The 24,615-nt window shown below is 45.5% G+C and overlaps 1 protein-coding gene across 2 annotated transcripts in view; it reads left to right on the forward strand.

Moving 5' to 3' along the window:
• NUP37 (nucleoporin 37) overlaps window positions 1-24,615 on the forward strand; it is a 137,247-nt gene that overhangs the window by 77,832 nt on the left and 34,800 nt on the right. For both annotated transcript variants that reach the window (XM_086919237.1, XM_086919240.1), the window contains exon 8: window positions 24,015-24,065. In XM_086919237.1, the coding sequence (XP_086775363.1) occupies window positions 24,015-24,065 (51 nt within the window). The remainder of the gene's footprint in view (window positions 1-24,014; window positions 24,066-24,615) is intronic.

Consider the following 24,615-nt stretch of genomic DNA (forward strand, 5'->3'; position numbering starts at 1 on the left):
AAGATCTTTCCTTCTGTTTTCTGCACAAATCCCCAGTGCTTTATATCCACTAATTCAATCCCATAGAGGAGAGTGGCAGGTATCGTAGCTTTGAATACATCAAGGAATAATGTGAAATGTCTCTTCCCTGTAGCATTATATAAGGAGCACAATCCCATCCCATGTGATAATGCTTTACGAGAATTGTGCTCTATGTGGGCAGTCTCACTTATGTTTGCTGTAATTATTTTTCCTAAAAAGGTGTAGGTTTTAACGACCTCTAATTTCTGTCCTCCTAATATCCAGTTATAGTTTGCAGACCTGCATTTCTTCTTACCGAAAATACACATAATCTTGCTTTTAGTAGCATTAATCTTCATAAAGTGTGTTTCTGCGAAGAGTGTTAATGCATGCAGGCGATTTGACAGGCCCTTCGGGGTTAGATCAAGAACAAGTATATCGTCTGCATACATTAGAACAGATATCGGTACTCCCCCGATTTTTGGGGCTAGTCCTCCACTGGATGTTATTTGGGAAGGTAGGTCAGCTGTATATAGGGAGAACAGTATAGGGGCTAATATGCATCCTTGTTTTAATCCATTCGGGGAAGGGATTGATTGGGACAGTCCCCTTTCCCCACCTAGTAACAACTTGCACCATGTGTTGGTGTGAAGGGACTTTACCAATTCTAGTAAATATGCTGGCATACCCATTATGGCAAGTTTTTTCCATAACATTGACCGATCTACCTTATCAAACGCGGTTGAAAAATCAATGAATGCCACATATATTCCGCCTCCTCGAACTCGGACATATTTGTCTACAAGTACCTGTAAGGCAGTTAAATTATCAAGGGTTCCATGCTCTTTACGAAAGCCAGTTTGCTGCATAGGTAAAATATCATTTACATCTATCCATTTCATAATTAATAGTAAAACACATTTTGCAAAGATTTTTCCTATTGAATCTAAAAGTGCTATTAAGCGATAGTTCTTAGGGTTATCCCGTTCTCCCTTTTTAAATATGGGGATCAGAATACTACCCCTCCAAGAATTGGGGACTGATTTAGTAATAAAACATGCCTGAAACAGTGGGAGTAATATCTTACTCCATAAAGTAACATCCTGCTTTATCATAGTCATAGGCAATTCATCCGGGCCCATGGCTCCGGAAGAGCGCATACTTCTTATCACAGCTGCTATGGATTCTTCAGTAGGAAGATCTATATTATCATCTTTATTCAGGATTAATTCCAAATTATTATCCTCCACTCCATTGGAAGCGTAGAGATTAGAGATAAATGTCATCCATACTTCCTCTGCAATAGAAACTGGAGTAGGAAGGGTTCTCGCTCCGCATCCTTTTCCTATTACAGACCAGAAGTCTCTAGAGTTATTATTGACAGATGCCTCTCTTAACCGTATCCATAGCTTATCTTCTTTTTCTTTCTTTAATTTATTTTTTAATCTGTTCCTTCTTCTTTTGAGTAGGGCTAAATTTCTTTCATTTTCTCTAGTTCTATTTAGGTATTGTTGCCTAACGAGTTTATTTACTTCCTTATTTAAGGATAGTAAAAAAGGCGGAGGGCGTGGGAGATTCTTAGGATTACTATTCATCTTTGCCACCCTTCTTAGTTTCTGCGATAGTAATTCAAACTGAAGGAGTTCTGAACCTTGCCATTCCTCTAGTTCCAATATGGTTTGGGCAAGAATACTTTGAACGTTCCTTACAGAGCTAGAATCCCAGAAACATCTCCCTCCCTTATGCTTAATATTAATTCCTGTATTACTCAAAGTCCAGGACTCAGTCGCAGGGGGTTGGAGGGAAATTGTTATATTAACGATTTTATGATCACTCAAGGTAGAGTTAGAAATCACAATATCCTGAATAAAAGAATACGTCTCATAGTCTGTGATAACATAATCTAAAATAGATTCACCTCTATATGACCCATGTGTGAACTTAGCTGGGACATCAGAGGGCATTCTGCCATTTACTATAAGCCCCTCTACCAAGCTTATTTCCTCTAATAAGATCTTTCCTCTTTTGTTGGTTTTTATTTTATTAGGAAAAACAGATTGAGGTATATTATACGCTTCTTCCTTTGTCTTATTTCTAAATAACTCTAGACTTACGTTAGAGACTTTACTGTTCAGATCACCCATAAGAAGGATATATGGAGGGACAGCCCCCTCTATCAACTGTTTTATGTACAAGAACATTCGCTTTAAAACAGCATTAAAATTATGTTCTGGGGGTATATATGCATTAATAATTACGAATGACTTTCGAGGACCTTCTAAAGCTAGATTATTGATGGTTATTACTTGAAAAAGTTTACTAGTATCAATATAATGAGAGAATTGCCATTGAAAAGCGTTAGATAAAAAGCAGACAATTCCTCCTTTTGCATGACCTCTATTTGATGGTGTAGCGGGGGCCTCAAAAACAAAATAGTCTTTCCCCCCATATTGTATATCTTTACACCATGTTTCTTGGATACACAATATATCAGCATTCAGAGAAAGAAGATAGTTCAATTTCTCAGGGGAATTGTACAGACCTGCAGCATTCCAGGAGATAATATTAAGTTGTCTGTTAAAGATGCTGAAATAGACATTTACTAATCGATGTGTTGCTCGATAATGCTCCAGGTAGCCAATTCCATTGCTGGGGGTCATGACATTGAGACGAAATCATGTTCTCATTACATGTTGGAATCTTTGAAACCATACGCTTTCCCCTTGATACACAAATTTTTAAATCCTTGTTACAAGCAGACAAGACATTTTGTTTAATACCCAAGTTAGATGGTCCTTCTCTATAACAGATACTAGTAAATGGTAATACATCTATACCTCGACATTGAAAAGCTTCTGCTTGCTGGAGAATGATATTAGCAATTATTTTTGAGCAGAATTTAACCCTTGCTCGTTGACCATTCTCACATGTTACCATCGAAACCAGATCGATGTCACTTGACTGAATTAATTTTAAACTTTCAATATCTTTAAGGCAGCTAAGCAGCCATGACCTATTCAAAGTTAAGTCAAAGTCAAATAATGGCAAAAAGTCCAATGACAGTGTATCTACCCATACCGGAGCAGCTTTTGGTGGCACATTAATTGATACCAGTGGTACTTCAGAAGGCAATTGAAAAATAGGGGCAGATGGATTAAGTGTCCGTATTACCGTAGTCTCCTTTCTTATGTTTTCTTCTGCTGATACACGTGGTTCTGACTCGTTAATCTCAGAACTTGGGGCTCTTCCATCACTAATATTGACAGCAGGAATGTCTTTCACAGTCGAGCTGGAGACGCAAACCTCTGCCACTTTCATATTGGTATTTAGTATGGAGTTTTCTGAGATTTCTAGTTCATCCAAAGCTTCATTTAAATGTTGTTGAAATATGACTTGCCTTTGTCGTCTCCTCGTATACTTGCGAACTGGCTTCCTATTCTTTCCTTTATATTTTTTACATTTTCCCTTTTTGGTTCCCTTAGTACCAGATGTTGATTCATATACTTTTTTGTCATGACTAAAGATAGGGAATAGCGCATTTCCAGTGGTTTGATTGTCCTCTACAGGGCATTCTTCCTCCTTTATTTGACTCTTTGCTATAGTTTCAGAGGTGAGGCGTGAACTTTCTTCCGTCACTATAGAGTCTCTTTGTTTTTCATTCAACTTTATTGTGGAGGATGGTATTAAAGTTTCAACATACTCATGAACTTCCACCTGGAGCGTTGGCCCAACCACAGGAGTTGTTCTTAATATGTTATTGCCTTCCGCAGTATTTGAGGTCACTGGAGTACTGGGCATGACTTTTCCATTCTCCGTATGCTTTGTCACTAGTACTTTCAAAATCTCAGTTACTGAGTCCATAATACAATCAGTACTCACAGCAAATTTTCCTAATAGCAGTAATATAGAGGCCAAAAGGTCCTCGAGCGCTATTAAAGAGTCCGAAATCGGTTTTTCATTTTTTGGATATTCGGTCTCTACATAAGCTCGAATCCCTGATAGATTGAGATTTGGAGATTTCATCTCACTTTGCATAGAGGGAATGTCATTGGATGCAATGGATGGAGTACTGCTATATAATGTTAGTCCAGGGGGATTTACTATGTTGGGAGTTTTGTTCAGTTCAGATTGGTTCTCCTGTCTCTCATCCATGTATCGACCACAGAGTTCTAAATCAATACTGGACAACATAGATAGTTCCACTGCATCCTTCTCCATCTGTCCGACTTTCTCATTTTGCTGTTTTACTTCTAAATTTGATGATAACAACTTAGGGAGCTCACTGTCAGTAGAAGCTGGCAAAGTGCTTACAGAACAACAGATATAATGATGCACAAATTAATACAGTTTAATCACTAACCCATGCACTCAGTGAGACACATTTAATCACTCCCTCATACAATCAGTCATGCACCTACTAAATCCTTCATTCAGACATTTATACATCCACTCATTCTTCAATATGTAAGACATATTTTAACTTTACAGAAACATACAGTCACTGGATGTTGTCATCAGTGATGTCATTTGAGATGTCATCAGTGATGTCATCAGTGATGTCACTGACCATGTCATGAATGATGTAATATGTGACATCATCAGCAGTGGATTGCGGGTGCGCGATATATAGTTAGCGCATCTAACTATATATGGAATTTCAATGGTTTTATGCGAGTAAAATAAGGTTTTGTAAATGCAAATTCGTAACTATATATGTTCTATAACCAATGGTTTTTTCATTGAATTTTCAAGGTTTTGTAAATGCACATTCCTAACTATATATGGCCTATAACCTATGGTTTTTTTCAGTGAATTTCATTGGTTTTTTAATAGCAAATATCAAAAGCTGTAAAATGTCAAGTACGTGATAGGTAAAAACGTTTTCGTGTTTATGCACGCTGATGTGCTTTGAACGCTGCCCCCCCCCCCCCTCTTTTCTCTTAGTAGTACTCTCTCTTTGCAGATAGTGAAGAGTAGTTAACGTAGGCCTTTACCCCCGTTGTAATCCGTCGTGCCTGCTTGTCTCTCCATTTGATTGATTGTTATCCAAGCATTTACTGTTTTACAATTGATTCTCTTTGGTTCTTTCTCTATTTACAAACAAGCACAAAGTCGCAATACTCTGTTTAGTCTTTGCAGATAGTGAAAAATCGTGAAAAATCGTGTAAAAAAATAAAAGTAATCGAGCAAAATCAGTAGGCCACTAATTGGATCTCTTTTTGACCTCGCTAAAATAGAAATATTAGGAACAACCCTTCATGAGAAATACGAAAATAGTGAGATGAACTGAGCTCCACACCATGAGGGCTGCAAGACAGCTCGGCTCCGTCACCCACCCCGCCCAAAATAACGACAAACCCTATGCAAATATTAAAAATATAGACAACACACCAGCAAAGAAACAGGGTAAAACATTTTATTAAATAACTATTTACATTACGTTGGTTTATGAGATGATGTCAGTAGTGGACCGATGTGTGAATAGGTCGGAAGCAGCACAAGGCGCCAAGATCCGGATGGCAAGTCCTGGATGTTGGGTGCCATAGTTCAGAGTTCTGAGTTTGAGCCTTTTTCAATGCCTGTGCTTTGTTGTTTCCCCTCCATCAAAAACAAAAAAAAAATATAAAACTGTGCAAAAATACAAAAAAATCAAAAAATGTTTAGAAAAGCAGTGCTTGTAAGACTGTCTGAAGCTTATTTCCACCTACTGCAGCTTCACTATTCTCAAAGTAAGTGAGGGTCGTTTGTGGACCTGACTGCATTTGAAAACAATGTTATATGGTACCTCCCTAAACAGCTTGACGGAGGCCCCCGAGGGGCGGTGTGATGGCACGGACTCGGAGAAGACGCTTGGCTCCGACCCCCTCCCCAAGTCTTATAGCACTGGTGTAGCCTGAGATCGCCCCGACATAGGCGGCCGGCTCCCGGGGTCCGGCGGAACTTTTTGCCTTTTGATGACTCTTCTATTCTGGACTTTGTCCCACAATCCGTTTGACCTGAAGACACGCTGTAGTGGGGCGCCCCTTTACCGTTTTAGTTGCCATTCCGCCCGCTTTTGCTACACTGTGCCTCTTCCGCCATTCAGCTTTTTACCGCCCGCTCTTGCGACTACAGCGTCTCGCTCACCATGTAGTTGAGTTGCTCCCGCTCTTGCGGTGCAGCGATAGGCGGGTGCCACAGGACTCTCAAAATGGCGGCCGGCTCTTCGGTTTTGGGCCTGGTCCACTAAAATGGCCCTGGGACACCTTGGAACTCGGACGCTTCCCTGATAGGGCTTGGGTCCCATTCTCGAAAGCGTCCCCTCAGCCGTGAAGATTCTACAAAAGTCTTGGGGGCCCCCGACTCCCGCAGGCTTCTGGTGGGGAGCGGCTGCCATGTCTGCTCGTGGAATGGCCACGACGGAGCTACAAGATGGTAGTGCTCTCATGCTGACGCCAGCTTTAGTCTGAAACATCCAGAAACACTGTAGACTACCAATTCGATCAGTTCCGGTAGCGCCCCAACATGACCCGGTAGAGAAGAACTTGCCCTCCCCTCTTTGACTGATGGTTCTTGTTGCCTGTCCCCTCTGTTGTCATTTAACAGAACTTTTTGGACTGCTGAAAGGGGTTGTGTTCCGAACGCTGGTTGGTGGAGACATTTTGACTATATTCTTGACCTACGTTGTCGCGTAATGCGTTATATGACACGCCGCGTTAGCGCACCCGGAAGTGATCCGGGGCGCGGCGCGCAGCGCGTAACGTAAGCATAACAGGTCATGTGACTTGTTAATAAAACTTTTCATTGGTTCATTTTACTTTTGTTATTTTAATGATGAAAAGCTTGGTCATATGACCTAAAAATTACGCTTTTTATTGGTTTCGAACTTTTTTTTTTATAACATATATGTTATAATATTCCAGGCTAATGTACTTTCCCGGAAAATTTACAACTGTCCTGCAAGTAAAATATATTCCTTTTTCGAGAAAAAGGGCGTTTCTTCGTTCCATGATGGAGCCGTTGAGTAAAAGAGACTCGGCCTGCTGTCTTAGTCGCCGATACGCCTGATTATCAGATTCTTATCGATCACTTTATGTTCCAGGAGAGGAAAACACAACTGCCCTTGACCATTTATCTTTACTGCGTTCCTACATATTATACCTTTTATCCGTCATGTAATTGGACTGCTTTATTTCACTTGCCTTTTACTGATTCGAAAACAGTGACTAAAAGTAAAAACTTTACCAATGTAAATACTACTACCATGTTTTGTTTTAAAAACCTTTATTGTGAAAATGTCAGCATACAAATACGGGCCTATAACCACGTGGGCCGGCCACGGAGCAAACTGAAATTCGAACTTTCAATAGTACAGTAATCAATAACACATCAGAACTTAATATCAATAGGGATGTCGAAATATTCAATCAATTCTCGTCCCCGCCCGCCATGAGCATCAAAACTGCATTCATATCTCGTGATATCAAGGTTGTTCAACCAGTACACAACAATGAGTTACGAGTCCCATTTATACCGGCGCCATTTTGGGCGAGGCCGGGCAGGTCCAAGATATAGTCAAAATGTCTCCACCAACAATCGGCCAGACCAGAACCCCTTTCGGCCCTTTATGCTACAAGATGGTGTCTTCCATTCAGAAAATATTGTTGGCAGCATTTTGAAAGGAAACATAAACAGCCGTTCTCCTAGTGAGTCTCACATTGTTACATTTAGGAAGAATGTTGAAGAGTAGTATGTGGAAAATCTGAAGCCATTTTTCTACAAACTCTCAATCAGCCTTGGATGGAAAAAAAAATCCTGAAGAATGTACAAACTGAAAACCAATTTTTGTCTGTATAGCATCAACAGCAACGCTTGAGTCAGCTTTGTGTCAAGCCGCCATTTTGATTCAATCAATAACGTCCCCCTGCACACATTCAGGGACCTGGTCATGTCTTCAGATGAAACGGATTGTGGGACAAGAAGCAAAAAGGAAAAGGAAAAAAGTTCCGTCGGACCTCGGGAGCCGGCCGCCTATGTCATGTGCGACCTTTGGCCACACCAGGGCAATAGTGAAGCTGCAGCAGGTGCAAATAAGCTTCAGACAGTCTTACAAGCACTGCTCAGAACTCTCAACTATGGCACTGAACATCCAGGACTTGCCATTCGGATCTTGGCGCCTTGTGCTGGTTCCGACCTATTCACACATCAGTCCACTATTCACATCACCTCATAAGCCAACGGGGCACCCCACGCCGACTTTCGGCGCAGCATTGTAGGATGGCCACACCAGTGCGGCAACTTGCTGGACACCACCTCGGTGCCATCCGGATCTCGGCGCGTTCGAGTCACTGTACCGCAAGAGTGACCGGAACTCAGCTGGACACGCCGTCTTTCGGCGCAGCATTGTAGGATGGCCACACCAGTGCGGCAACTTGCTGGACACCACCTCGGTGCCATCCGGATCACGGCGCGTTCGAGTCACTGTACCGCAAGAGTGACCGCAACTCAGCTGGACACGCCGTCTTTCGGCGCAGCATTGTAGGATGGCCACACCAGTGCGGCAATTTGCTGGACACCACCTCGGTGCCATCCGGATCTCTGCGCGTTCGAGTCACTGTACCGCAAGAGTGACCGCAACTCAGATGGACACGCCGTCTTTCGGCGCAGCATTGTAGGATGGCCACACCAGTGCGGCAATTTGCTGGACACCACCTCGGTGCCATCCGGATCTCGGCGCGTTGTGCTGCCTTTGGCCTACTGTAGCCGCAAGTGCGGACGCAACTCAGTTGGACGGCGAGTGAAACGCTAAGGGGCGCCGCACTGCAGCCGAGGAGCCTCCATCTTGGGGGAGACTCACAGCCCCCACTGACTGACGCGACCTCACAGGCCAACGGGGCGCCCCACGCCGACTTTCGGCGCAGCATTGTAGGATAGCCACACCAGTGCAGCAACTTGCTGGACACTAACTCGGTGCCATCCGGATCTCGGCGCGTTGTGCTGCCTTCGGCCTATTCGCACATCGGTCCGCTACTGACGCCGCCTCACGTGCCAACGGATTTTCTACGCTTTTTGTAGCCCTATGCCGCATAACAGGTCATGTGACTTGTTTATAAAACTTTTCATTGGTTCATTTTACTTTTGGTTTCCTAAAGATGGAAGGCTTGGTCATATGACCTAAAAATAACACTTTTCATTGGTTTAGAACATTTTTTTTTCCCAAACGATGAAAGCCCCACCTTGTTTCTGGATGATTCAGACTGAAGCTGGCGTCCGCATGAGAGCACCACCATCTCGTGGCTCCGTCGTGGTCATTCCGCGAGCAATCATGGCAGCCGCTCCCCACCGGAAGCCTGCAGGAGTCGAGGGCCCCCAAGACTTTTGTAGAATCTTCACGGCTGAGGGGACGCTTTCGAGAATGGAGCCCAAGCCCTAGCAGGCAAGCGTCCGAGTTCCAAGGTGTCCCAGGGCCATTTTAGTGGACCAGGCCCAAAACCGAAGAGCGGTCCGCCATTTTAAGAGTCATGTGGCAGCCGCCTATCGCTGCACTGCAAGAGTGGGAGCAACTCAACAACATGGTGAGCGAGACGCTGTAGCCGCAAGAGCGGGCGCAACTCAGCTGGATGGCCGCCACCTGGGGAGGCCCGTTCACGCCGCCTCCCCCACGCCAATTTTCGGAGCAGCATTGTAGGATACCAAAACCAGTGCAGCAGTTTACTGGACATCACCTGGGTGCCATCAACATCTCAGCGCGTTCTGCTGCCTTGGAACTATTCGCACAACAGACCGCTAGCCTCCTCCGCACCACCCGGGACGCCCCACGCTGTTTTTCTTTGCTGCATTGTAGGATCCCAAAAACCAGTGCGGCACCCAGGTGACATCACCTGGGTGCCGTCCAGAACTCCGCACGTTGTGCTGCCTTGGGACTATTCGCACAAAAGACAGCTTCTGACCATTGTTGCTTTTTTTGTCAAAAATGTTTAAATGTTTTTGTTACAGTTTTTGTTCCGTTCGTTATATTTAAAAGTTAATAAAGTTTTATAATCCCACTTTATTGGAGTGCTATATATTTTTAAAAAATCAGGTGAATGGGGCCTTGAATCGGGTTATTGTCATGTGTGGGCTTTGCAAGTGTACTGCTACAGGATCGGACATTTCAAACTCAAATGCACGTTCTTTTTCTTACCTTTCCGAAGCATGGAGCGCAATAGCAGGCAGAGAAAGGGTGATGCAAGTGTTGAACACTGCCTGGCCTGGCAAGTTGCTGGCAGTGCCCCCCCCCCCCCCGCCCGCTCCTGAAAGAGGACACACACACACCGCCGCCCCGAGTACTTCACAGATCATTAAAAGACCATGCGCTTGTTCATGAGGCTTAAATGGTTTATCACCCCTTCTAGAACCCCTGCATCGACCCTCTGACGTTTCCTGGAAAAATTACCACGTAACACAATACCAAGCCCTGTCAGCTGAAACCCCCGAGGAATCGTGGGGCATATTATCAAGGGGGTTTATCTCCGCTTTTTTGGCTTTAAAAGCCAAGAAAGCGGAGATAAAATTATCTCCCTATTACCAAGCTGTCGCTAACACCAGTTAGTGACAGCTAAAAGGAGATAGCGACCATCTTAGGCCCCGCTTTGCATGTCAGTGATATTTATCACTAATGACATGCAAAGTGGGCGTGCCAAGATGTTACCGACTGGAAACAGTCCCTAACATCGCTATCTCCTATTACCAACTTTTGGAGATATTCGCGCTAAGCGCAAATATCTCCAAAAGCTAACACCTGACCTGAGCAGTTCTTAGCCATGTTATCCAATGGGAGGTGGATAACATGGCTAAGAGCATTTGCTCGATAATGCATGAATATCGCTGACTTTTCAGCGATATTCATGCATTGCGGCCGTTTTTTATCGCATTTGCGATAAACCTTGCTAATAGCAAGGTTTATCTGCGATAAAAATCGCCGATGTGCGGCGATAATTTTTGTCTCTAAACAAGTTAGAGACAAAAATTATCGCTAGTTGTTGGTAATATGCCCCCGGGTTTTTGCTTGCAGAAATCGGGAGGCGGGAGACTAGCACTGAAATCAGTAGTCTCACGCCTGAATCGGGAGGGTTGGTATGTCTGGATTCTCTACAGCTGGGGCCATAAACTACATCCGCAGGGCTAGGTGATAGCCTGGGTCCGGCCTGGACAATCGGACACAGAGGAAGAGGAGTGTCGGAGGGTGCGGTAGTGAATAGGGTGAAAGGGAGGTGTCGGGCGGGCACAGGGTGTGATTCTCAGGGAAGAGCAGCGCAGATGGGGAGAAGTATATGGCCCATGCATGAGAGAGAGAGCGGGGGTGACCAGTGCGTGGGGGAGATGCTTGCGAGGGTGGGGAGCCGTGCTGAGAATCGACAGCGTGCAGAGAGAGGGTCTGGTCAAGGCATCTAAAATGGCTGCCGTGCACGACAAAATTGTGTCATTGGACAAAAAGGCAAGATGGCGCAGACAATGTTTATCAATAAGGATTCATTTATAACAAAATATTTACTCGCAGTGACAAAATGGTGGTCAACACTTCCTGATTTCCATCGAATCGAACGTTAACAGACGTCACGCAGAAAAAAAAAAAAAAAAGCTCACGCACAGCCGCTGGAAGACATGTATCAACATATATGAGCCTCCTCAGCCACCCTCAGAAAACATAAGGGGTCAGGATACGTCTCCCGCACCCCCTTATACCTAGTAATTTAATTAAAACGAAACACAAAATGGCGAATTCCCGTTTCGCTACTAGTTTGCGGCCCAGTTCGCGGCCCGGGAAGCGCTTCTACCGTGAAAAATATATTTTTTTTTATTTTCCCCACGGGACCCTTTAATAACCCCAACATGATTCCTAGGGGGTCAAGAGAGGTATACCTTGCCCCCTTTCATTAAATTCCCCCTTCGTTTTTCACCTCTTCTTCTCTCTCGATCCTACTGAGAGATAAGATGGCGGCCGCTCCGGACTGTTTAGAATGTTGACAGACACCGGAGAGCCAATCAGCTTTCTGCGCGCAAAGTTCCGTTTCGCGAAAAGTAAGCGGACCGGAGCGCAGCCCGGAGCGCTGTTACAGATATATATCTTGTTTTGAACGTTAATTTCTCAAAATCCACTGGAGCACATATATTGAGACCTAGCAAAGGCACATCGGGCTAACAGTCCCTACAATTTTGCCAAGTTTCGTGCAAATCCATTCAGCCGTTCGAGCTAAAAGTGAGGCCAAAGGCCCTATGGAAATTAACATGGGGAAAACGTGTTTTGGGACCCCCCTTTTTTCTCGGCCCCCCCTTGACGAAACCCCCCCAAATTTTCGGGGGCTACTCAGAAACATAATGTGCCATTTTCCAGAAAATTTCAGCCGATTCCGTCCACAAACGCCAAAGTTATTAGACATAGAATTTTCAAAAGTTCCATAGACAAATAATCCTAACTATATATACCTACTGGCGATAGCCAGTAGGTAATATATATATATATATATATATATATATATATATATCTATATCCCTGAAAAAACCATAGGTTTCACAATTGTTATTGTTAGGAATTAGCATTTAAAAAACCTTTGAAATTCACTGAAAAAACCATAGGTTTCACACATTTTACTCCTACTAAACCATTGAAATTCCCACATTATAGTTAGTTGGACTCACTATAACTCGCGCGCCCGCAATCCACTGCTGACGATGTCACATATTTCATCATTCATGACATGGTCAGTGACATCACTGATGACATCTCTGATGACATCACTGAAGACATCACTGATGACATCACTGATGACATCTCAAATGACATCACTGATGACCTCATCCAGTGTCTGTGTGTTTCTGTAAAGTTAAAATACGTTTTACATATTGAAGAATGAGTGTATGTATGAGTGTCTGGATGAACGATTTAGTAATTAAGAAAATGAAAATGTAAAATCAAAATTAGTCCGATTAATTACTCAGGGACTTTATGGATAAAATGAAACTGCAAGACATTGTTTTGGAATCTCAGCGAATTAATCTCTTGGCATGTCAGTGTGGTAAATCTGAAGGAGGCAATTTCCCTGTAATCTGTCTGAATGTGTGCATCATTATGTCTGTCGTTGTGTAAGCTGTTGCATGTGTTGATTAGTAGCTATATGAGTGGCTATATGGGTTATTGATTGGTTGCCCAAGTATTTGTATGTGAGGGTGAGTGTGTGGGAGTGGATGGGAGGTGTGTGACTCTGTGCATAGATGTGTGAGCAGTCATTTCACTTGGTGTATGAGTTCAAGAGTGCATGTGGAAACAGCTGTATGGGCGGTTGACTGTGAGCATGGGTGTGTTGGTGAGTGAATGGATATCTCAGTGCTACATGTCCAACTAAGTACATATGTAAAACACAGTGCATGTGAGAGTTGGCATATATCCAGGACTATACATGAGAGCCTGTGATTGCGTAAGTGACTGTATGGGTCAATGTGTACTTGTATCAGTGATTGAAAAAGAGAGTAAGTATGTGTTAGTATATGTTTGAAAAAGTAAGGTTATGTGCGTATAACTAAATAGATGAGGAAATGGGAGTGTGATTGATTCTTTGCATGACTGACTAGATTTGTGAGTAACTCCATGGATGAGTGGCAGTGTGTGAGTGTCTGTATAGGTGTATGAGTGCATATGATAGTGTTGTATTGATGAGTGACTGTATGTATGAGTGATTGTATGGGCGAATGAGTGGATGTGTGTGTGTAGACTTAGAAATCTGTGAGTGTGTATGTAGTAACTGGTATTGGTGTGTCAATGGTTTCAGGAATAGTGATCTGTATTCAACACTGGATGTATCCAAGGTTAGATTAGAGTGTAAGGAGGAGCATTATATTATCACATGGATGATGTCATCAGTGATGTCATTTGAGATGTCATCAGTGATGTCACTGACCATGTCATGAATGATGTAATATGTGACCTCATCAGCAGTGGATTTCAGGCGCGCGAGTTATAGTGAGTCCAACTAACTATAACGTGGGAATTTCAATGGTTTTGTATGAGTAAAATGTTCAGCTAATTATAACTGGTGTGCAACCTATGGTTTTTTTAGTGAATTTCAAAGGTTTTTTAAAAGCTAATTCCTTACTATATCAAGTTTGTAACCTACGATTTTGAAAGTGAATTATTTTTTTTTAGTAGCTGTTTTTTATAACCATTTTTTTTTTGTTTCTAAAATTAATTTGTCAATGTATTTTTCATGTAGGTTTTTTTTAAAAATCATTTTGTCTCTGAGCGCTCAGGGTGCGCGCACCGGTGAGCGTACCCGAGAGCGCAGCGAGAGCGCTATTCCCGGGTGAGAGAAAAAAAAGTTTGTATTTAAAGTAAAAAATAATGCAAGACATTTAGTGGCATACTTATAAAAGTAGTATTTTTGATTTTAAATACTCATATTTTAACTTTGAACATATTTCCGAAAAGCTAGCAAAACGTCATTTAGGCGCGCTGCGTAAGCGCTTCCAGAAGCGCCTACGTTCGTGCTGCGTAAGCGCCCCCTGAAGCGCTCCGGGTCGCGCAGCGTAAGCGCGTTAAGTCATGTGACATTAGTATAACACTTTTCATTGGTTCTTTATAGTGTTTTTACAACTAATGAAAACCCTACCAATTTCCTTCACTACCTCTTTCACTTTGGAGAGAGCAAGACCTGTTCCCTGTTTCTCTTCTTTACTTTAGAAAGAATGGCTGCAAGACCACCTAGCAGCAGTGAGAACTCTGATGAGTTTATCCAGGAGGACCCTCCTCAGCCAAAGGTGAAGGAGCACTTTATCTGGAAATTGTTTTTTACTATTCGACCAGGAAAGAAAAAGGTTAATGCTCCAAAAGTGGAGTGCAAAATTTGCCAAACTGTTCTTTCGCGGGGTGACCCTAGAAGAAAATATAGTTTTGACAACTCAACAATGATCAGGCATGTTCAAAGGAGGCACCCCCAGAACTATGCCCGGGAGAGTGTCCGGGACCTGGCACGTAATCCCCCGAGAGATGGCGCCTCAACTTCCACCGGAGGAGCAACATCATCGGGGAGAGGAAGAGCAGTGGAGCTGATTCCGAACATACAACCAGTATTTACTGACATCACCATTAAATGTAAGCAGTGTGACGAACTGCTTTGCTATGGAGAGCAGAGGATCCTCCTGATAGTTCGCAAAAGGGAAGAACACCGCTGCCCTCCCCAGCCCTAATTTTTTCCCTTTTTTTTTGCTCCTGTTGAGCACTTTGGCATTCCCTATTTTTGTTTTTGTTCTGATAAAAATACCAAAAAAAATTTAAAACGTTCGTAAAAAGAAAAAAAAACTAAAAAAGAAGGAAAAAAACAGTTCTTTTTAGAACTACCTCCAATTCTCAATAAAGAGCTATATTCTTTACAAATTCAAAAGGAGTGAGTGGAGTGCAGTTAGAGAGGAAAGGAAAATGAGTGGGGGAGCAAAGAAGGGGACAAGAGGGGAAGGGAAGTGAAGTTGGTGGACTGAAAGAAGGTGAGTGTGGGAGGTGAGTGAGGGGAAGGGGAGTGAACATGGGAATTGAGGATAGGTGAGGAAAGCGGAGTAAGGTAACGGGGGTGAGTAAGGGTAAGAGAAGAGCAGTGTGGTTGAGAAAAGAGTGGTGATAGAGAGTGGTTAAAGGCAACTGAGCGTGAGACAAGGAGAGTGAGGGAGTGAGGAGACAGAGGAAATGAAGGAAAGACTGAGAGAAGAGGACTGAGTGAGGGAGCAAAGAAAGATAAGTGAGGGAGTGTAGGTGCGTTATACGGAGTAAGTGTGACGGAAGAGGAGTGAGAGAGTGAGGGGACAGAGGTAGTGAAGCTTAGACAGAGGGAGTGAGAGAAAGAGAATGAGGATATGACAGGACAGAGTTTGTGAGAGAAAGAGTGAGTGAGTGAAGTGGAGTAAGGTGAGTAAGGTAAGGGGAATGAGTGAGTGAGCGAAGGGAGGAAAGCGAGGGGAAGTGGACTGAAGTATAGCTACTGAGAGAAAGTGAGTGGGGGATGAAAGTAAAGGGAAAAGAAGAGAAAGATATGGAATGAGGGGTAGTGAGGGAACCAGACTAAGAGAACGGGAGTGAAAGAACGGCAGAGAGCATGAGTAAAGAGGGTGGATAAAAGTGAGTGAGGGTAAGACAAAGGGAGTGAGGAAGGGAGGGGATTGAGGTACTGAAGGAAAGAGTGACAGAAAGGGACTGAGTGAGGGAGCAAAGAAAGATAAGTGAGGGAGTGTGGCTGAGTTATAGGGAGTGAGCGTAAGCAATCCAAATTCCTATTTAACACTATTTTCTTTCACTGTTTTACCCTGTGGTGCGCTCAGGGTGCGCACACCGGAGAGCGCACATGGGAACGCACCCAGCGCTCACCCCGCAATTTTAAAAAAAAATAGTTTTTGGGCACTTCAGGGTCCTTCTAGGCCCCCCTCTGAAAACCTAGGGGGTCAGGGGGTGTGTACCCTGCCCCCTTTTAATCATTTCCCCCTTATAATTTTTACCTCTTGTGTCTCGATTCTACCGAGACACAAGATGGCGGACTCACCAGACTGTTTTGAATGTTGACAGACATCTGACAGCCAATCAGCTTTCCGCTCTCGCACTCCAGTAGCGCGCCGTGCGCTCCCCGGTACACGTACCGGGGAGCGCTTGGAGCGCGCCTATAGATATATATGTGTTTTTGAAGTTAATTTTCAAAAAACCACTGGAGCAAATTTCACCAAATATAGCAAAGGCACATCTGCGTACCAGTCCCTACAATGTTGTAAAGTTTGGCGTAATTCCGTTCAGCGGTTCGAGCTGTAGCCGTGTCAGAACGTCCTAAGGAAAATTGCATGGGGAAAACACGTTTTGGGGCCCCCCTTTTTTCTCAGCCCCCACTTCACGAATACCCCCGAAACTTTCAGGGAAGGAGGGACGCCTAGCGATACAGGTACCGGAGAGGACATCAGGTTGTTACTTTTGAATCTTTGTGACCGGTTGTGTAGAAAGGAGGTGAACCACTTGAGAACAGTCCCAGATATGCCCATTCTTGTGTTTAACAGTTCGAGTAAGTTCTCATGTTTAACTGTATCGAATGCTGAGGAGAGATCCAGAAGGATGAGGAGGCAGGTATCGTTTTGGTCTAGGATTTGGAGGGCGTCGTCCACTATGAGTCATGGCAGTTTCGGTACTGTGCCCTGCTCGAAAGCCTGACTGATGAGCGTTGAGGAGATCAAACTTATCTATGTGTTTAGTCAGTTGTAGCTGTACGCATTTTTCCAGCAGTTAAGCGAGGGTGGGAATATTTGTAATAGGGCGGTAATTGTTTAGATCAGTGGGGTCCGCTGTTGTTTTTTTTAGTAGCGGTGTGACTTGCCCGACTTTGAGGGCGTCAGGGATGGATCCTTGTTGAAGAGAGCTATTGATAATCTTAGTCCAGAGTGGGAGGAGCAAAGGGGTAAAGTCTTTTACAGCGTTAGCAGGAAGGGGGTCAGTGAGGTGATTGGATGGTTTCAGGGTGCTGAGCAATCTGCCAATTTCTTCTTCGTAGTAGGTGCCAAAGGATGACCATGTAGCATTGTTCTTTGGTTCAGGCACTGCTGTGTGTTGGGGGTTGGAGTAAAGGATTGCGTCATTGAGGAGATCACTTCTTATGTTGTCAGTTTTTTGATTAAAGAAAGCAGAGAAGTCTTCACAGGAAGGTGTAACGCCCATGGTTCTGAGTGTCTGGGGTTGTTCTTTGGATTGTGTTCTGATTAACTCAAACAATTTTCTTGGGCGGTTTTTTGCTTGGGCGAGCTGGAAGCTGAAGAAATCTCTTTTTGAGCGTTTTATTTTCCTGAAGTAGGCGTTTCTCTGTTTCTTCAGGCTTTTTAGGTGCAGTGCAGAGGGGGCTGACCTCCAAGTGAGCTCTGCCATTCGCATGGCCCGTCTATCCTCATTGAGGCTCCCGTCATACCATGGGTTGGAGATCTTGGACGAAACTCTTTTCAGTTGCATGGGAGCAGCCTCATTGATTATTATGGACATAGCATTCAGATAGTGGTCAGTCAGGAGTTGAACGTCCGTAGCGCCGGAAGGGGGAAGTAGGAGATTGCAGCTGTTAGGCGGTAAGGAGTTTGGGTTGAGTTTCTTCAAGTCTCTTTTCCAAACTTTGGGCTTGGAGGGTTGAACTGGGTTAAATTTAATTTTTTCATTGATGAGGAAGGAGACAATATGATGATCTGACCAGTCACAAGGTTGGATTGACTCAAGTTGAATAGCGTCCTCTTTGGAGATGATAAGGTCGAGGATAGAACCTCTCTCATGGGTCGGGCTATTGCATATTTGGGTGAGATCAAGTGCGTTGAGGAAGCTTTTGAGGCTGTTTACCACTGTGTCACTGCTGTCATTCCAGTGGAGATTGTAGTCGCCAAGGAAAATTTGAGTGTTTTGCCATCCTGAGTTGGTTGATATTGTATCCATGAGTTGTTGGAAGAAGGAGAGCTTGTCCCCAGGTGGGTGGTATATAATGTGTAGTGAGCATACCGGTTTGCTTTCGCTGATGACATCAAGGCAGAGCTATTCACTGGAAGTAAGAGAGGGGGCGGACGCTTTAGTGACTGAGAGGTTGCTTCTGTAGATACAGGCAATTCCACCGCCTGTCTTTTTGGTCCTGTCAAGTCTAATGATACAGTAGTTGGGGGGGGGGGACTAGGATATCCAAGATAGGTGTAGAAGAATCAGACAGCCATGTTTCAGTCAGAATGGCTAGATCCCGTTCCAGAGACATGATGAGGTCGGCGACCTCCGCGGAATGTCTTTGGGCCGATCTGCAATTAAGAAGTATGCATTTGAGGCTAGGGGTGCAGAGGGTGGAGGAAGGTTCTATAGTGAGGGGTACATTAGTGAGGTTGTTGGGGACGGCGCCTCTGTTGTTATCCTTTTGGTACCTGAGGGGGTTAGAGATAATCGTTGGGATGGACATGTGGTTGGTAGCTAGGCGATTTTGGGGAGCCGGGACGTAAGAGTGGAGAAGGGTGTGTATGTCATGGTCTGAGATCGTATTGGTAGTGTGTCTGGGGCGATTGGTGGTATTGCGAGAGGGGATAGAGGTCCAGTGTGGGGAGAGTTGTGAGAGGAGGAAGTGTTATGTGTAGAGGGAGTATTGCGCTTGGTGGTAATGTGATTGCGATTGGTATTGCGATTGGTGGTATTGCGAGGGGGGATAGTGGTCCGGTGTGTGCAGTGTTGTGTGGTAAGGCGGGTAGGAGGTGAGGGGGAAGTGTTATTAGGTGTAAGGGTGGCGGTGGGAGGGGGGTGTCTGGGGTATGTGATGAGCAACTCTTTGATGGAGTGTAGTTCTTCTTTCATTTGGAGGAGGGTGGACATAATCATTTCCAGCGTGGTGATGGGCGCGGAGTTGGGGAGGGGTATTGGCGGCGAACAGGCGAATAGGTTGCTGGAGATGGGGGGGACTCAGGGTGGAGAGGTGGAGCTGGTGAAGGGGTTGGGTGTGTTAGCAAGAGGGTAGGTGTTAGGGTTGTTGTTGGCGTTATTGGGAAGGGCATCAGTGCTAGGAGGGGAAGGGTAAATGGGGGCGGTGTGTGGAGGCTGGTTGTGCGGGAGGAGGTGGGAGGATAGTGGGGGGTGAGAGGTTGAAGGAGGGGTGAAGGCTAGGCGTGACGGGAGTGCTAAGTGTGGGGGGGGGAGATAGGCGGAGAGAGAGTCATGTTGTGTGGGGTGCCGTTGAGGGAGGAGGGGTGTTCTGAGAAGATTGGTGTGGAGGACGGGACGGGAGTGCAAAGTGTGGGGGGGGGGTGTGGGAAGATAAGCGGAGGTACGAGGGTTGGTAAGGGTGATGGGGGAGCGGGTGGTGTATGAGGGGGCGAGATCTATGTCTGTGATTGAGGGGTGGGGAGGGGTAGCTGCAGCAGGTGGGTAATTGACAATGGTGCTGGGTGTGAAGGTGAGGTGAGTGTCGTTCTGGTGCTGAACTGGTGCTTATTTCCACATCCCCGTCCTGCCGGCCCACCGGCGCTACCTGCGGTTCACGGTAGGCCACGAGAACTTTCAGTTTACCGTGCTCCACTTCGGCCTTACCAGCGCCCCACGGGTGTTCATGAAAGTGATGGCAGTGGTCGTTGCTCATTTGCGCAGGCTGGGGGTTTCAGTCTTTCCCTACCTCGACGACTGGTTGTTGAAGGCGGGCTCGCCCCAGACAGTAGTCGGCCACCTCCAGACAACAGCGGACCTCCTGCACCGCTGGGGTTTTCCATCAATGTGCCAAAGTCACACCTGTGCCCCTCGACTCTGCGCAGTTTCGGGTTTATCCTCCCGAATAGTGGGTCCGGGATATTCAGGCTCTGATTCCACTATTTCAGCCTTTATCCCGGGTCTCGGTCAGGTTGACGCTGCAGCTTCTGGGGCTGATGGCCTCCTGCATCCTTCTGGTGCATCACGCCAGATGGCGGATGCGGGCTCTGCAGCGGGACCTGAAGTTTCAATGGGCCCGGCATCAGGGCAACCTGTCTGACCATGTCATGATCTCAGAGGGCACTGCGAGACAACTGCAGTGGTGGCTCACGGACCGCGATTGGGTCAGCGGCAGATCCCTCTCCCTTCCCCAGCCGGAGCACGTAGTTGTGACAGACGCGTCCCTCCAGGGCTGGGGAGGCCACATGGGAGAGGCGGATATCAGAGGCCTCTGGTCTCCGGCGGAGTCCCAGCTCCATATCAACCTTCTGGAGCCGCGGGCGATTCGTCTAGCACTGAAGGCATTCCTCCCCTCTGTCTGGGGGAGTGTAGAGCAGGTGTTCACGGACAACACCATCGCCATGTGGTACTGCTACAAAGAGGGCGGGGTGGGGTCGTGGACCCTCTGCCAGGAGGCTCTGCGCCTCTGGCAGTTGCTGGCACATCAGGGCGTGACCCTGGTGGTTCAACACCTGGCAGGTTCTCGGAACGCCAGGGCGGACGAGCTCAGCCGAAGGTATGCGACATTAAGCTACCAGCCTTTTTAACTCACCAGCACACACCTTAGTTAGTAATAAAAGTTGTGCAATTAGTGTGTCTGTTGATTTTAAAACCTCACTTCTTTTTTGTTTGTCACATCAGGTAGCAAATCTCTGCGCTGCCTGTATAGCACCTTTCTGTTTGCATAAATTGTTTGTTTTGACACTGCTCTTTTCTTGGAAAAGGAATGGCAACCAGTGATGAGAAAGGGGCTGAGTATTGGTAACATCTGCCAAGATCCCCGAGGGTTGTTCGCCCGTGAGGTGCCTACATTTTTTCATTTTCTTATGTTTTGAATGTGGATGGATGGACTGTTTCAGTGGGACAGACATCACTGGATGTGTCGAGTTGAATCTTTCCCGGAGTCTCCCACTTATAGTTACAAACAGTGGTTTGTGTTGGATAGTATGACATTAGAGAACATACACCTAACCATAAAATTGAAAAGGGGTGTTGTTGGAATCATAGCAGTGGTCCAGCTAGTTGGTTTCTCATGTCGATTAGACGTTTGCTAACTAAAATCCAGGGTACAGGGATTTGTTGTTATTGAATTTAACTGAGTGGAGGGCTATCCCGTGTGTACCGTCTTGTCCCTCTTAGCTCCTTTGTGATTATAGATCTATTCGCCACTGAAGAGAACGCGCAATGTCATCAGTTCTGCTCGTTAGAATTTCCAAGGCGGCATTCGCTCGGGGACGCTTTTCGTTGCGACTGGAGTTGCGGTCTGTTGTATGCCTTTCCACCTATACCACTTCTGCCCAGAGTGCTGAAGAAAATCAAGCGCGTCCTGGGCCAAGTCATCCTGGTGGCTCCGGACTGGGCGCGAAGGTACTGGTGTCCCGAGCTACTCAGTCTGTCAGTCGATCCCCCGATTTCTCTGCCTCTTCAGGAGGACCTTCTGTTGCAGCAGCAGGGGACGTTCCTCCACCCGAACCTGTCCAGTCTCCACCTCCATGCTTGGAGATTGAGCGGCGACAGTTGAGGCCATTTGACTTGCCTCCTGAAGTCTGTGATGTCATTCTAGCAGCCAGGCGTCCCTCCACAAAGTCGGTATACGCCTGCAGGTGGAACAGATTTGTGACATGGTGCACAGCAAAGGCTGTGGATCCTCTCAATGCCCCTCTTTCTGAGGTTCTCCTCTTCCTTCTTTCTCTTGCCCAGCAGGGCTCTGCTCTGGGCACTATCAAGGGCTACCTTTCTACCCTTTCAGCCTTCTTAAGGCTACCTGATCAGCCTTCTTTGTTCAAGTCCCCCATTGTAAACAGATTCTTAAAGGGCATCAGTCATGTGTTCCCTCCTGTTCCTTTCCTGATGCCCCAGTGGGACTTGAACCTGGTTCTAACTTACTTGATGTGTGCTCCCTTTGAGCCGCTTCATAATTGTCCTCTACGTCTTCTTACCCTTAAGACTGCTTTCCTGGTTGCCATCACCTCTGCCAGGAGAGTGAGTTAGCTCCAGGCTCTTTCCTCTAAACCTCCTTTCCTTTCTGTCCATCCGGACAAGGTTGTGTTGCGGACAAAACCCTCTTTCCTTCACAAGGTAGTCACAGCATTCCACATCGGGCAGTCCATCACCTTGCCCACCTTCTTTCCGCCTCCGCATCCCTCGAAAGAGAGGCTCCACTGTTTGGACCCAAAATGGGCGCTCTCTTACTATCTGGATCGCACACGCCAGTTCTGGGTGAATAACCAACTCTTTGTTGGTTACGTGGGCGCTAAGAAAGGATGGGTGGTGCACAAGCGGACCATCTCTCAGTGGATCTTGTTGTGCATCCAAGCCTGTTACTCCCTGGCTAAGAAGGAACCTCCTGTTGGGCTGAGGGCCCACTCGACTCGGGTCACGCCGACTACTACTGCCCTGGGCCGAGGAGTCCCCTTGCAGGACATTTGTCAGGCAGCTACGTGGGCCTCGCTGCACACGTTCGCAAGACACTACTGCCTGGACAGCCAAGTCCGGAGGGATGGCTTCTTTGGCCGTTCCGTCCTCCAGGACTTTCTGGTGTGATTATTGGTTCGCAGACCCTCCACCGGGGTTGGTATTGCTGGGGTATATATTCTAAAGTAAGGAATCCATCACAAACGTGTCTCTTTCAAATGCACAAGTTACTACTTGTGTAACGATATATCTGTAAGAGACATTAGTTAGTGATAGATTCCTTACTGACCCACCCATCCTCCCCGTTCTGTGAACCGATATCTAGGGTTGTCATCCCCTTTCAGGGCCCTAGTTTCATGGCACCAGTGTTGGTTCTATCCTGGCTCTGCGTATCTGCCGCAGAAAAGCTGTGTATATGAACTGACGTCAGCATGCGAGGGCGGCGTCTAAGTACTCCAGCGACGTCATTCCGGCGCTAACGACGACGGAGGCGGAGCCTCAGACAATGCCTACCGACGCGCAGGGGTATTGCTAGGCAAAAGTTTCCAGATCCAGTCTGACACCTGGGGATATTCTAAGGTAAGGAATCTATCACCAACTAATGTCTCTTACAGATATATCGTTACAGAAGTAGTAACTTGTGCTTTCTGTTAACATTTGGATCTGAATAGTACTGTAATAAACCTGGTGTTAGCCATTCCTTCCCTTACGGCAGTATGCTTCAAAGTATTTAAATGGGTCACGCGTTGACTTCTCAGAGCTGGAAGAATTTGATTATGTACTCAATAATCGAGGACAGTGTTAGAACACATTCTAATTTTCTTATACGACTTTATCATTGTATGTGAAGTAACGCTGCACGTTTGGGAACTATGCAGGGAGTAATGCTAGATATTGCATTTAGCTGTTCATTGAAACATTTATGAGAAATTGTTGCAAATAAATACCCGAAGCAAGATTTTTTTTTAATAGGCGATTAGGCACTTCCGCAGTTAATCTAAGGTTAAAATACAATTTGCACCGAAACCAATGGATTGATAAGTAATAGTGTGGTGTCAAACAATAGTGCCTTTAATACATAGTGATTATACACATGAACTATTCAATGTTAATTGTAATTACTTTTCTAGTTGTATCTAACCTCTTCTTACCCCAATTCTTCTTTGTATTACAGTTATCCACAAGATAAGAGACCTGCCCATGTGGATAAGGCCAGAATATTCAGGTACTCTACTCATTCACTAACCATGCATCCGCAGCACCTCATCTTTCAGCCACCACACCTTCTGTGCCACTTGTTTGCCAATCTGGTGGTGAGGAATACTGGACTTCTTTGTTCACCTATCTCTCTTATTGTTCCTGCTCCGAGAGTTCTTACTTTTTCTAATATAGCGACCTCACTCTTAAAATTACACTAGTCACAAGGGAAGCCCCGAAAGCTTGACATGCAATCCGTGGAGATCCTACCCCAACAGGATGCGTTGATACTAAAAGAGGGCCTGCTTGGGAAGCCCAGACGCAAAGATATGCAAAACATGCGTCAAAACCTAGCAATCATCGAGCCCTAAAAGGTCATCCTCAAAATGTGTTAAAATGGTAGGCTTTAATTGGCCTTGAGAGATTCCTCAAAGCCTTCGCATAAAGAACTGTGCGAAACTGTTTTTCAACAAAAATGCAATTTGTTGAACTGTATACAGCTCCTTTTGTATTGGGATCACACAAACTTCTCCCAAACCATAAAGATATACCCAGGGCCACAAAAGACACTTAAAGTT

The sequence above is a fragment of the Lissotriton vulgaris genome, chromosome 1_1 (genome assembly GCF_964263255.1).
Source record: "Lissotriton vulgaris chromosome 1_1, aLisVul1.2, whole genome shotgun sequence".
Lineage (NCBI taxonomy): Eukaryota > Metazoa > Chordata > Amphibia > Caudata > Salamandridae > Lissotriton > Lissotriton vulgaris.